This window comes from Mustela lutreola, chromosome X, assembly GCF_030435805.1.
Source record: "Mustela lutreola isolate mMusLut2 chromosome X, mMusLut2.pri, whole genome shotgun sequence".
Lineage (NCBI taxonomy): Eukaryota > Metazoa > Chordata > Mammalia > Carnivora > Mustelidae > Mustela > Mustela lutreola.
The window spans coordinates 26808085-26823351 of record NC_081308.1 but is presented as its reverse complement, the minus strand read 5'-3'; the positions used below and the strand labels follow the sequence as shown (position 1 = coordinate 26823351).

Genomic DNA, 15267 nt, shown 5'->3' with positions numbered 1-15267 from the left:
GTAATTCTACCTTGTACTCTAAACTTCTGAAGCCTGGACATCTTGGTTTCATTTGGTTTCAAGACAGACTTGGTTTAAATTACTCAGTTTATCTCAAGCCTCATTAAGACCCGTGGTTCTTGTCTGTTCTGGTGTATTGGAGCTGGCAAGAATACTTGTCATGTGGAGAGTCCATTAGAACACTCTAGGAACAGTGAGGCTGGAGAATGAATGTGAGATACAATCTCATACGTGAAAACGGGCCACCTTCCTATACTGGAAGGGCTGTCTGGGGAGATGGCCTCGTTTTGGCTTCTCTGGAAAATGATTAAAATAGACAGGCAGTAGTAGTTTAATTCATACTGTATGCCAGACATTCGAATTGGCACTGTACCAAAAATGATCATACTTCCCTCTAAATTATATTTTTCACTCATGATCACCTGACTAATTTGGATCACATTTCTTCTGGGAAGCAGACTTGGTAGGAAGAAACAAAGACCACAGTGCTAATTTATCTGTTGGAATAATCTTTGGCTATCCAGCTCTTTCCACTCATTAATTTTATGAGGTCATTATCATTCCTTCTACCTAATAGATAAACATACTAAAACTTTGGGCCTTTCCAAAAAGTCTCCACAAGCCATCAGAAAGCTGAACCCGGCCATAAAAACTGAAATGAAAAATTTAAAAAAATAAAAAGGAAATGAAAGGGCCTAATGTTTCATTTCTCTATTTTCCAAGCTTTCCCTTGACTTTATATGCTGAGGTGTTTTTCACTATTTTTGCAAGAGCATGGCCAACGTGGTGTAGATTTGTGACCTGAACTTGAACTGTCGTTCCTCTTTTCTGGAATCCGATACCTTCAGCCACTACCTTCCACAGAATGGAAGTAAAAATCTTCAAACAGATGGTTACCAAAGTCAGGAGAAATTGACAGTCTGACTAAAGAAGCAAACTGCCCCCGCCTCATTGCTTGTTTTGTGCTTCAGAACAAAAGCCAAATGGGCCATCACGTTAGTAGCTGGTGATTGAGCTTGAGAAGGTAGATAGATGGTTCGATATCTGCCCTCGTTCCTTAAGTTTCTAGATTCCTCTATTTTTAGGTTAGAACCAGCCCTGGTTAAAATAATTCAAGTCATGAAGAGGAATGTTCACTTCAGCATTTTTATCCTTCTGAAGTGTGCTTTCTACCAGCTGCCATGGAAACATTGTGTAACTCGTTTCTTGGATAGTCTCACTCCTCTCAGAGTTCCGGTTGTGGAGCGCTGGTGAGCTCATTACAACTTGGATCCAAGTCCTGGAAAGGCAGTTCTCAGAGAGAGTGGAGGCCAGCCTCCCATGAGGGACTGGGGGCTTTCGCTTTATGGGGCGTGCATACTTGAGCTACCAGGTCAGCTCTTGCCTCAGCCCAGGACGATGTCACTTTGTCCACAGCTGTACCCCGTCTCGAGGTTTCTGTGTGCATCCTCCCTGCTTTCGGAGGCAGAGACTTAACTTCAGCTCTAAGCCAGAGGGAGTGGTGCTTCAGATTCCTAGCAACACAGCAGACTCCAGCAACACAGATGGTTATCTCTCCCCAGTAAGGCTTCCAGGCCACCAGAACTCTGTTGTAATCCAGTGATGCTTACTGGAGAAAAATGTGGATGGCTTCTGCTGCATGCTGATGAAAAGTAGGTATTTTCCCAGCTTCTTTCTTCTCCGATTTCCAAGTCACCACTGAGAGCAGTGGTGAGATTGGACCCAGGGCAGGGGAGGGGCACAGAAACCTGGTGGCCAGAAGGCAGTGGGTTGCGGGTATGTGAATGGGAGTCAGAAAGGATGAACTTGGGGCAGAATGCCATAGTTGGGAGGACTTGGAAGGGAACAGTTTGAACTGCTTTAGGGAAGCCGAGAGCCCGGTTAGAACGGCCATGTACCAGATGCTTGTCTCAGATAGGATTCCATAGGGAACCACACCCAGAAAGAATCAGATCATCCTCCCCTCTCCCACTTGGATCTGTAGCTTCATGTGGAATTTGCCAGTTCTTGAAATACACTGAAATACGGATGAAGATTCTGACCTCATTTAGATCATTTGTTTCTGAATTTTGAACAGAACCCGGAAAACTGGAAAGGGGGTAGAATTGGGGTGGGTAGGAGAAATATCCTAGTTCTAGGAAAGAAGGAAGATAGTAGGAGACAAGACCAGTGAGTTAATAGGCGTTTTAAAAGGAGGATTAGAAAGAAAGAGAAACAGAAGAGAAAGTATTTGCCAGTATCTTCTGGTCAGATACGTGACTGACACACAGTTCACACTCCATACTTTAGTTGAAGTCTATGAATGAAAGGAAATTTGGAGTTGGAGGCTGTTCCTTGGAAACTGCTATGGGATGGAGTAAGGAAAGACTGCTCTGTCCTTCCCAGGAAGGATGTTTCTGTGTTTCTATGTTGCTTATTTTATAAAGACCAAGGGGGCTTATTTCTGAGTGTGCAAAGGAACTCTGTGCCACCAAGAAGAGGGCGAGTCTGATCAGACTGGCAAATGGTGTGACACGAGTCTGGAGGGGAGGACAGGAATTCATGTCTTGTGGATTAGTGCCAGAAGACATGAGTTGGCTGAGACCACCCAAGAAGGGAAGCAGTGATGGCTAGGGAAGAGAGACAAGGGAAGATCCATGACTCTCAGGGAAGAAGAGACACTGAGGGACAGTCAGAGGGACGGAGGTAAATCAAGTTCTCCTGAGCAGAGAACAAACTCTGGGGAAAATGTGTTCACTTGGAGAAAAAATCTGTTCCTGTTACCTTTGAGGACACTTTTAGACCCTTTTAATATAGTGAGGACCTTTCACTGGAGTTCATCATGAATAGGAGACCCACAGATACGTCCCAGAAGTGAACTTTTAGTCTAATTGATCATGATTGCCATTCAATAATCTTGTACAAACCCACAAAATGGAACTTAGAAAAGACAGCAGGCCTTTGTGCAGAGTTCACATTTGAACAACGTGGGAAATGTAAATTTGGTAAAATGTACAGTTAAAGAATTGACCGTACTTGAGGGTCCATATGGATCACCTGGGATCTTGTTAAAATGTTGATTGTAGGGACCTGGGTGGCTCAGTCGGTTAAGCGTCTGCCTTGGGCTCAGGTTGCGATCCTAGGGTGCTGGGATTGGGTCCCACATTGGGCTCCCTGCTGAGCAGGGAGCCGGCTTCATCCTCTGCCTGACACTCCCTTTGGTTGTGCGTGCTCTTTTTCCCTCTCCCTCTCTGACAAATAAATAAAACAAAAAAAATTGTTTTAAAAAAAATGTTGATTCTGATTCATCGATCTGGGTGGGGTCTAAGATTCTGAACTGCTTACAAGCTCCAAAGAGACACTGATGCTGTTGGTCCTCAAATCACACTTCGGCTAACAAGGACCCACAAAGGTGTTCTTCGGTATATGTTGGTAGCCATGCCAAGTTAGACGTGGTTTAACTTATCCACGCCTACCGACCAGTTTAAAGTGAAAGCAGGTCTCAGAACTAGCTCTGTCACAAAAGAACATTTATTAGCCCCAGGGCACAGAACAGTCTTAAAGCGAATGCAGAAGGCAGAGTGAGCTTCACAACTGCCCCCTAGCCCGGGCCCTCTAACACAAAGGACCAGCAGCATCAGGATCACCTAGAAGCTTGTTAGAGATGCACATTCTCAGACACTCTCTGGATCTAGGGGAAAAGAACATTTGGGAGCGCAGTCTGGGAATCTGTATTTTTAGCTAGCGGCCCCATCCCCGTCATTCTGATACATGCTGAAGTTTGAGAATTACCGCTCTAACAGCAGGATTCTGGGGAGCATCTCCCTGAACTCAGGCAACTCAGTGACCTACAGGTGGACATCTTGGAATCTAGTGTAGGGCCCCGTTTCTCGTATCCTGATAGTAAAAGGGCAGGGACCATGTCTAAACCTTTTCAACAGTCCTCCTGTTTTGCAAACCACTACTATCACGGGTATGAACCTATCTAGCATTAATTAGGATAATTTATGAATCCCTTGGTGGAATAGAAGCTAAATATAGCTGAGGTACTTACAGTGGCCACTGCTGGAGTGAGGCTTTTTTGATGAATTGCTAGCCAACCACCTCTAGAGCGTGCATGCCTGATTAAGACAGCTGACCGCCCCTACAGTGTAGCTTAAGCCAACACACACACACACACACACACACACACACATACACGTGTCATACTGTACTGTCCACGTGAGGGTTTACTTTAAACTTTCTAGATGTGCTTTATGAAGGCATCATCTACAATAAAATGCATCCCTTTTAATTGTATAGGTAGAGTTTTGACAGATGTATACAATCAGAAACCTCCACACCAGTCAAGATAATGTAACTGAATTCAGTCACCTACAAAATAACCTTGTGTTGCCTTGAAGTCCGCTAGCCACCCCAGTCGCACTCTAGGCTGCCAGCGTAGCGGTCTTCCGTCAGCATAGGTGAGATTTGTCTATTTAGCTTTTCATGTCTGTGGCATCTAACAGTATTTACCCTTCTTGTCTGCTTTCTACTCGGCATTAGCCATTCTGCAGGATGGTTGATGTTAAATTACCAGTTTTTAGTTCCTTTTCATTGAAGATTAGTGTCCCATGGTACAGCTCTGCCCAGTCTGTCTGTTCCTTCTCCTTATGATTTGTTACCAGGTTTTCACTATTACAGATAAAGCTACTACTGTGGACATTCATGGACACATCTTTTTGTGCACATGTGTGTATTTCTTTGGGGTAAATCTCCAGGAGGGGACTGTTTGGGTCCCAAGAGAGATGTCTGTTTGATTTCATAGGAAGCTGCTAAGCTGGTTTTCCAAAGTGGAAATACAGGCTTACGTGCCCCCTCCCCCCCGCCAGCTGTGTGTGAAGCGTTCCAGTCACTCCCCATCCTTGCCAGCATTTAGTACTGTCTGTTTTTATAATTGTCAGGCTGAATATTTTCAGATGCATGACAGACATTGTTTTTCTGTCCCCTAATGTCAGTCGAGGTGTTTGCGTTCAGTCTTGACAAAGGCCCTACAGTTAATGCTCTTGAACCGCGCAGCTTGGATTATGTGTTACCTCATTTCCCTCCCCTGAGCCCAGTCACAATTGGTTTTGCGGCTGCCATGTGATTATGGCGGTATGTTGTGTTCTCTCTCTTTCATGTTCCTTTGCTCGTTTAGTCCTTCTGTCCGCCGGTGGTTCACTAGATATAGTACACTTGCTTTTTCAGAGAGCAGTTGTATATTAATTCCCTGCGAACGATGACAGAAGTAGGGACAGAGTACTTGTCCTCAGGGAGCTTTTTGGAACTGGGTTCCTGAAACCCAACTCCACAGACATGCCAGCAGAGACATAAAGCCCAGTGTATTCCAAGGTTTGCACACACTTCAGTAAGGGCATCATGGAAATGAAGCTCTGGTCTGGGTTGGGGTTGTGGGGGACTTGAAAGACAGGTGGTGTAGAAACCGCAGTAGCAGACGTCATTGAGATGTTCATCTGTGATGAATATTACAATGGTGGCACCTTAGATTATAAACTACATGATTATTTTAGTCCCAGTTACATTTTAAAATATATCTCACACACGCAGACACACACGTGCATTGGTTAAGAAATTCTCTCAATGTTAACAGTGCCTCTCTTTGGATCGTAGGATTATGGGTGATTTGTTTACTGGATTTTATATTTTTCCTTGATTTCTAAGTATGCCAAGTGAGCATGTATAACTTTTATAACCAGAAAAAGATATTAAACGGGTGATGGGTATTAAGGAGGGCTCATCTTGGAATGAGCAGTGGGTATTGTATGGAAGTGAGGAAGCACTATATTTGTACCTGAAATTAATATTGCACTGTTAGCTAACTAACTGGAATTAAAAAAAAAAAAAACTTGGAAGAAAACCCAAATATTATCAGTGAAATAAATCCCAGACTAATTCCTTAAAGCCTGGAGCTCTTCCGCTGTGATTTTAAATTACACAAACATGCTTTTCATGTACCTGAGATCTTCATCTTAAACTTTTGTCTTTTTTAGAAGGCCTCCTGTATTTTCATTTGTGAAATATTCTTTTTGATATTATTGAGAAAACCAACTCATCTGTACTTCAAAAAAAAAAAAAAAAAACCCAAACCCCCCAAAGTAGTATGAAATTGCCACTTGATTGTTGGCTAAGTTCTAGGAGCTATTTCAAAAATACATTCCTTGTTCTCTTGAATCTTGTGTAGCAAAGATCCTCTCCAGTAGAACAGAGGCTATTGTCTTGAAGAAGAAAAAAAATGCCTGTCTGTCTCATCTTCCCTTTCAGGAACAAGGACTGCATGGATGCCCAGTGTAGTTTGTAGAATTTAGCTTGAGCGATCGTCAGACAGCAAAGAGAGTTTCTGTTTGTTTGCTTGTTTTTGCTTATTCCAAAAATTGACAGAATTTTCACCACCTAAAATGTGGGACATATGTACAAGAGATTTTTTTTCCTAAGTTACTCTTGTTTTGTTTCCAAAACAGCGGGAATTTTCGTGCTTTCTGATGAAATAACAAGTGATCTTTGTTTTGTCCCCTTTTTCCTCAGCTGACCTGAATAATGTCAGGTTCTCAGCTTATAGGACGGCCATGAAACTCCGAAGACTGCAGAAGGCCCTTTGCTGTGAGTATTAACCGGTGCCTGAAACACGTGATGGTTCCTCCTTGCTTTAAAAAAAGAATTGGATTCGGGGGTATTTCCACTCGGAGAGGGGAGAAATAGCTCTCATAAGAAAGGCTCTAATATAGAATCCCCTTTTTAAAATCTTTTTGGCCTAGTGTGCCCTAAACTGTTTTGTTAGGCTATTCAGAATCTCTCCTGTCACCATTCCTCAGCTACTGATGTTGGATTGATAAGGTTTTGATAATTTATATTTTTGAACTAAGGGCTCCGGCAGCCTGAGTTACTTTTATGAAACTTGAAATCTCTCCCCATCTTCTGCCTTTATTGCTTCTTCTGAAATGCCTTTAGTGGTAGAAGTCTGTATCTGCCCTAACCACATTGTGCAAGTGTCAGTAGGTTATTAGCTTGAATGCTGGGGTTCGGGTGGTTGCCGTGATGGAGGACAGATGACAGGCTAAGTTCTCTGCTTTTTGCTCCATATCATAGCTCAGTAGGGAAATCCGAATGTGTCCTGTAGTTCCATGTCTTCATCTCATGATTTATATATAATCCATTATGATCACATTAATTAGAACATATTGTTTGAAGGCCTGTGTGCCTTGATGATAGAGCCATGAAACAGGAATTGCTCCAGTCCCTACCCTAATGGCACTTGTAGTTTTATGAGGAAGATTGAGGGTGTCCTTAAAGTCTGGAAACATAGGTGAATATACATAAGATTGTTGAGAATGTGCACAGTCTGTTAAAAAAGAGAAATGAAGTGATACCATGTCCATTGCCACACTTTATGGGCAGCTTGAGGAAAAGTAAAGAGAAGATTTTGAAGGCCTCTATTTCATCATGTGACAGGGGAAGAATGAGGGTACTCTGAGAAGGGCTAGTTGTGGGGGTAAGCTTCAGAGACCCTTTGCTGGAAGAGGTGGTGCCTAAGCTCTGTGAGTCCAGAAGGCTTAGGAGGAGTGTTCTAATCAGAAGGAATGGCATGTGTTCCATTCAGGAACTGAAAATGCTTGAGCGTGGCCAAAGCTTGGAGTCCAAAGGAAGGACCATGGTGAAAGATTTGGCTGGAGAGAGAAGTAAGAGGAGGATTGTAAAAGGCTTTTTAAATTATTTCAAGAATCTAGTGATCAGTGGGGAGCTATGCAAGGGGGTTACATGATGGGATTTTCCTTGAGAAACGTCATCGTGGCTGTGGAATAGACCGTGAATTGAGGGCGTGGGTTGTGCAGCCCACGAGAGCAACTGGTTGAGCAGTTCTGGTACTCTAAACCTTCCCACACCGTGGCCCGAATGGGCACTGGAGAAAAGGAGAGAATCGGAGATAACTGAGACACATGTAAGAGGTGACGTCGACAGGCCTTAGTGATGAACTTGATGGGGTGGGTGAGGGGAACTCAGGGAAGCTATGAGGTGCTCACTTGGCAGAATGGTGGACTTGCCTGGAAGAGGTGGGCATGAAGCTGTGATGCTTGGGAGAAGTAGTAGACAAATAATATTTAGGACTCATCATATGTAGACTCGGGGAGAGCGTGCAGAGGAAGAAAAGACTATTTAGGCTGTACAGAGGGAATTGCAAAGCACTGGCCATCAGGGGAGAAGGAAGATAAGTGTGAACTCGAGTGCCAGGTACTGCCTGGGAGCGGAAGAAGTGGCCAGCCACAGGGGGGCACATGGGCTAGGAGGTCAGCATGGAGTCGGTGCACATGCCTATTGGATTTAGCAATAAGGAGGTCCTAACTGACTTCAGTGAGATTCTTAGAAGCACAGTGGAGGTGGGAAAGTGGGCTTAAAAATAAAACGGAAGCAGATGTAAAGACGGTCGGTATGGCTGGTTCTTGGAGAAATTTAGTTTGAAGGAGGGGGGTGATGGTGGCAGTTGGCTGCCATGGATGGAGGCGTTAATGAAGTGTATATACTTAGAAGTTGAAAGATACTTGAGTCCATTTAAATCATGACGAGAAGAAGAGAGAACAAGATAATAATAAAAAAATGGGACTTCTCAGAGCACAAGGGGGATAATTAATCTAGGAGCCAAGAGAAGGTGGGGGCACCTCTCTTCCACTAACAGGGGGTGGCGAGGCAGTGATCTGTGTGGGTCTGGTAGCTAAGGAGATACGGGGCTGGAGGGTGAGGGAAGCCATGTAGAGGTTTGTTTTCTGTGGAAGGTAGAGAGTGTTCCTCTGCCACAGTTGGGAGTGGAGGGTGATAGGGTTGTGGGTGGGTTCACCTTTCTGGAGAAGAAGAGAGAAGAGGGCTGATTTGAGCAGGAGCCCAGTCTGCTTGGTGTTCAGTAGCAGCACCAAGCTTCACGGGTGTGGGCTTGCTCCAGGCTCACTCAGTACTCAGGAGCCAGATGGGTCCATCGCAGGTGGGCACATGACAGCTGGGCGAGAGAAGGGGAGATTTGGGTAAAAGAATGGTTAAGTGGTTGAAGTGATGATGTCTGTCAAGGCCGTGTTGAATTCACATGGAAGCTGGTAGTCAGGAGGTAGAGGGATCGAGGGGCTAACGGTTGAGGGAGGCATAGAAGAGGTGGTGTGGAAATAACTGGAAGGCTGGCAGGTTGTGGTCAAAGAGTAGCATAGCTAAACATTGTTTCAGGAGTGGAACAGGTCCAGGTGACTGGATCTCGGCTCTGACCATTTGAGTGGGTGGCGTAGATGTGAACTTGGACGGAGATGAAATAGGAAGTTAGGGGAGTGAGTCGAGTGATGCACCGGTCATCCCTCCCCATACTGAAATCCTTCAGAGTCGGGGCCAGAACCAGGGAAGAGAGAACTTCTGAATCTGGGCTTCCAAGCCTTTGGGAATTAAGGAGCCTGACCAGAGGTCTGCAGAGGCTAGCAGTCAGTCAAGGACAGTTGCTGGCTTGGGGCTTTTTCCCCAGAGAGGGAGAAGAAATGTTCAAGAAGTGAAATTACTTGGGAGGAGAGAGTCCACTTTTCATCTTTATCTGGGCCTCTCCAGTCCTTAGCACAAAGCCCAGTGCACACGGTATAGGGTTTTGTATGTTTCCATGGAATGGATGCATGAACAAAAGTAAATTGAGGCTTCCATTTCCTTACAGCTTATAGTCTGAAGCTGTCGTTTTTCAGCTATATAGCTGCCAAGTTTAAGTGTTTTTTAACGGTCTCCCCAAACCTGCGATTTCCTCAGGGACCTGTTAACATACCACAGCTGGAAAGAGGCCCACTGGGGAGGGCAGTCCGAGAGCGGGGCGGAGTCAGAGAACTGGGCGTAGAAAGTCTTCTGCCTCTTTTTCTTCTCTTGGCCCTGTCCCATCCCAGAGATAATGTTTTCCATCGATAAAGGGATAATTATGAACCTGTTACTGTAAAGCGTTATTAGTATAGAGTCTCTTCCTGTGAAATCCTGAAAGTATAAGAGAGATAATCAGCTGTTTCCGGTTATACTTTGAACAAGCCCAGAAATAGACAAGATGGAAAACCTTCTAGTGACTGTCCTTCTCTATCATGTTGCTTTGTCCCCTGGATTTAGGCATTATCCACTTCTGTTAAATAATTCTTCTCACAAAGATGTCTCACTTTATCATTTCAGTTTAAGTTAAAATTTCCAGTAGACGTTGGGAAATGGGGGAATTTGATATTATGAAAAAGTTTGGCCATTTGAGTTTATAACCTTGTAGTAGAGGTTATAAGCTCTGAGGGTAGGATGTAGAATTTCCACTTTGAAACATCTGAAATTCTCAGCCTTTGCTTTCTGAGCATGACTTTTATCCTATTTGAAAAAGATTTAGGCACAGCCAAATTAGGGTGTAGGGTGTATTTACCTAAGTTACATATTGGATTCTCAAGAAAGAGTTCCACATGTCGTATGACTACAGAATAAGGAGTTCTCCAGTCCCTTTATTCTTGAAAACATGTGTGGTCACATTACTTAACTAACCGTTCAGTAGATGATTTAAGAATTTCCTCTTAATTTGATGTTTGCTTAGGTTTATCTTCCAGCCTTTGTCATTTCTGTGCCTGTGAAGCCATGATAAAGAGCCATTGTCTGTGCTACTGGCAAATAAAACTTGTCCTGGCTGGCTCTTCCAACCGAAGGGCGATTCTACTAACTTCGCTTTAATGAAAATTAATGTTATCTCAGTGATGTCCTGATGCCAGGGAAGAGTTTGAATTACTGATGTTTTAGAAAATATGCAGCATTCCTGCCATTAAGCTTTTGGTCGTCTTTTTGCACTTCGCTATCAAAGCTTCAATATTGCAGAAACCTGAATAACACACTATCCACTATCAAGAATTTGCTATTTAAGTTGAGAGCTTCACCATTGGCCTGTAATGTCCCGAGTTTGTAATCGGTTTAATGTTGCATGACTCCATACTGCCTTTCAGCGCCCTGTGAGTGAAAATTAAACTCGGCAGAAAATCAGAGACAAAGAGAAAATCTTGGTAAGACGGATTTGTAAGCTGCTTCCCAAGGCTGATACCCGCCCCCCACCCCGAGTTAGGAGGAGATAATCTAAGCTTTTTCTTTGTCCATCTGTAGTTCTGATGACGTCCTCTCGGGGTGTGTGTGTGTGTGTGTGTGTGTGTGTGTGTCTTCTACAATTAAAAATTTCTCCAGCTTCTAAGAGCAGACTTAAAAATGCAGTTAGCAAAGCATACATATTTAGTTTCTTAGCATGTGGTGGGTTGGAGAGAGCCCAAACCATAGGGCTCAATGTACTGCAGTTGATAAATGTGACCGACACTCTGCAAACAAGAAATAGAGAACAGTTGAATCGCAAAGAGAGATTTGGTAGGACCTGAAGTTGTCCGAATAAAGTCATGGCTGCCAGACTCTTCCCTCACCACGACAAAGCAGGTGAAAGACTTGGTCCCGTCTTGATGAAACCACCTCCCCTTTTGAGAGGGCACTGAGGGTGGCCTGCGACAGGGTTCAGTTGCTAGCCGAGACTCCCGGATCCACGACAGCGTAGCTTACGAGTCTTTGGTCTAGTGCAGGGAAAGGCCCCAATTAGGCCACAGCGTGAGAACCAGAATGTGTCTTCACAGCCACAGGCTGCCTTATGGCAAGGCAACCCAAGAGGCCACGCTCATTGTATTGTCCCGTGCGCCACCAAAATCCATCTTTCTCATATAGGCAAGGGGTGATACCCAGATGCTGGTGCCTGAAGAAAGGGCTCCTGTAACAGAACCTCTCTTGCTCGCAGGGGAAGTACTGTAATCCTATTCCAAATGTGTCCAGTATCCGGGAGGTGCACACTGGGGGAGGAACGGTTGGCCCCGAGTGGTGATGCGGAAACTCTTCAAGGAGCACCTTGTAGCTTTCATTTCCAGTCACTGTTCTAGGGGGCTTGCCATCCTTAACCTTGCTTCCAGAGCTGGGTGCCCTCCAAGTGCGGTCTTTGCACTAGGAGGTCTCTCTTGTCCATGTATCTTTCCCCATTCTGAGCCAGTTCGTCCTGGCGGGGGACCCCTTGCTGAGCTCCTAACTCTTTTATTTTCTTTTATGTCGCACGGCCCCATGCTCTGTGGTCCAGCAGACACATTGCTGCCATTGTGCACTCACATCTTTACTATGACAAGGAAATAAATGTGAGATGCACAAATGTCCAGTCACCCAGGCTAACATCGTATGAGTCATCATCCCTCCTCCATAGTTGTTGCTGTGCTTATGCCACAGAAATTTCTATGATTGTCCACATCACATTTCTGGCTTTTCAGTCACAGGGATGTGGGCGCCTCCATTTAGGCTTTTATTCCTTAGGGGTCACAGTGTTCCTGTTGTCCGTCCACCCATTTGTGGCTTTCCTCTCATACGACGGGTCAAATAGCTGTTTGTTTTTTTACACGTAATATTGTGACAGATGAGGTGTAGAGCATATGAACCTTTCACCATGTACCCAAGACCTTTCTTAAACCTTCACGGTCACAATGGCCCCACAATGTTCTTTCAGATTGTTGTAAATCAATGTTTTTCACGTTTGACTGGGTAGGTAATCCCACAGGATACTTTGCAGTACAGATCCTTAATAACAGACGTGTCCTGTGAAACAAGAACCAAGACATAGCTGCTTTAGTATTGCCCCAAAGATCCCTGGTTATAAGCAGAGCTCACGTCTCTTCCTCAGCGTGTTCTATAGATTGGCCAGCTGCCCTCTTCACTTCTTGACTCTTTTGCCCCCCACTTCTTGACTCTTCAAAGAGATAATTGACTAAGAGCTAAGGGAGCACATTTTAAGCCTCTTTCTAGGCACCAGTGATGTTGGATTTTCCCTTTTGTAACACCCATGGCATGGCTTTGTTCCCTTCAGCAACAGTCTGACCTTTCTTTCTTATCATTGATTTTAGTCCAAACCTTCCACCCGCACACCAAGTATGTCCTTTGGGTTCAGCCACTTGGCGCACGCGTATGGAGCTGGTGGCAAGATGAGGCCTAGCGGGGATTCCTCTTCAGTCTCTTCCCAGTGCTAAAGGGCGAGATCGGGTTGGTACAGAAAAACGGGGTTACCCTGTTTCTAGGCAACAAAACATTTGTGGACAGTCAGCTCCAGCTAGTTGAGGGGTGGGGAAGGAGTAATCCATTCCGTCAGTCCCTGTGGGATTTTTGCACTTAGGCTCCAACTAAGAGCCGTAATATCCTGTTTCAGAATATAACCAGCCTTTGAGACTCTTAATTGTAGCCCCCGTCCATGGACAGCTAGGGATGGCATTGAAAAAGAAAATGTGGTGAAGTCGAAACACCTGCTAAGTCCCCAACTTGAATGATCTTTTTAATTGCAAGTGGTCTCACAGGTGTAGCCCATTTATCAAAGTGAGAGCTGCCCAGGTTCCTTTGGTTAGATCTCCACCTGCAGGCCAGAGAGCGTGAAGCTCTAGCTACAGGAGATTCTGGATTTCTTGGAGCTTGGCTGATGCATCCAAGGTACTGAATTTTTAGTCGACCTGCTTTCTGCTATCGGCTTATAGTTCCTTTCTAATCCATTCTGTTAGCTCTTCCAGTTCAGGTTCTACCACTTATGGATTCCATTAGAAAGTTCTGTCATTGATAACCAGTATCAAAGCCTGTGGTACTTGAAGTCAAGGGTAGCTTGGAAACCAGCAGCAACGGTTCATTTTCATCCCTTCTATCAGAATCCTCCTGTTTTTCTTCAGTAATACCGTAGCCAGATTTTTAGCTAAGGATGAGTTGTGGGGGTGGGGTGGGGTGGGGTGGGGGGGTTGGGGCGGTCTCCTAAGCAATCTCACACCTGACATTAATTGCACTGGGAGTAGCAGTCAGGGCTCAGTTGCTAAAGACTCACGGAACCCAAATGAGAGGGTTTAAAAATTTACTGTCCATTAAAGCCAATGGCTACAATATCCCGTCAGCATTAAAAGCAGGATCAAAACCACAAGCTGCCTCAGGGCCTAGGGTCCAGATAGGCCAGGTGCGAGCCCCGAGTGCCTGATCTCTGGAAGGGCGGTACCAGGATGCAGTTTCTCTCTTGGATCAAGAACTGCACATGTGAGCACAAAACACTTTGGAAACCAGGGAGCATGTAGTGGAGTCTCATTCAGGGTTTCTTAAAGCCTTATGGTAACCTGGGCACATTCTTTCCCCATAGATGGTCCTCATGAGTCTCCCTGCACCCTCCCTGTTCCCCCAAACCAGGTGAAAAATGTTCAGTGTAACTTTTATGCATAAACAGTAATGATGAGCTGTAACCCATGGCTACACATCAACACAGTAAGGCACTTCTTTTCATTGCTTTGATCCAGGCTCTGCATTGTGTAGCCTTTTAGCAAAAAACATCTTAGGCCAACACCGGAGTCTCTGAGATGAACCCTCACAGTGCAGATAACCACATCAAAGTGCACCAACTTTCTTGGTGGCCAAAGATGTGCTTGGAAAGCCCGTCAGCCCTAACTGTCAGCTGCCTGGAGAGCAGCATGATGTCACCAGCAGCCTTCTCTTCCCACAGGTGCCCGCTGCCTGGGCAAGAGCCGGCAGGCACACAGCGCTTATCCTGGTACCCCCCCCCACCCCGTGCCCTCCTCTGTCTCTGTATGCACGGAGTAGGTTCCGGGGTTGTTGGTAGATGAACACAGTCTCTGCATTGACTTGTGAAATGAGCTTGGGGGTGATGTGGGACTTAAGCTCACTGACTTTCTGGTGCTTCTCTTTCGTTCTACTGTTCTCTGTGGTAGAGAAGGTAGGATGGTTTTCTTTTTCTGTCTAGTCTGTAAGGGCACCTTCTGCAACCTCCCTTTGCGCTCCACACTATGGGCCTCCACGTGTCCTACAATTCTGAGTCGGGCTTCTCTCTGGTCTCCACTTTCTCAACTGCAGAAGGATTCTAAGGAAGCTTTCTGGTCTTCAGAGCCCAAGAGACAGTAAGAGACGAAAAAATCCTGCTTCAGCTCCTCACTGGTAGCATTTGCAGAAAGGAGTGGAGTTAGCATTTGAATCTAGAATGTTGATTGAAATCGACATGATTTGATTACTCGCCACCAGAGTCTCAGTAGCCATTAATGGATCCTATATTCCGTATCGCCCACCCCAACATCCTGCTTCATTTTCTGCTTTGTCTGCTTTTCTTGGAAAAAAAAAGTCCTCTGTCCTCTCCCCACCGTCTCTCAACCCCACAGCCCTAATACAGAGAGAGGCCAACGAACGGGCCCTATTCAATTGTGTCAAAAC

General features: G+C 45.1%; 1 protein-coding gene across 12 annotated transcripts in view; it reads left to right on the top strand.

Annotated features, from left to right (window-relative positions):
* Nucleotides 1-15267, top strand: part of DMD (dystrophin) — a 2248143-nt gene that overhangs the window by 2130991 nt on the left and 101885 nt on the right. For all 12 annotated transcript variants that reach the window (XM_059157899.1, XM_059157902.1, XM_059157904.1 and 9 more), the window contains one exon: nt 6544-6618. In XM_059157899.1, coding sequence (XP_059013882.1) covers nt 6544-6618 — 75 coding nt within the window. The remainder of the gene's footprint in view (nt 1-6543; nt 6619-15267) is intronic.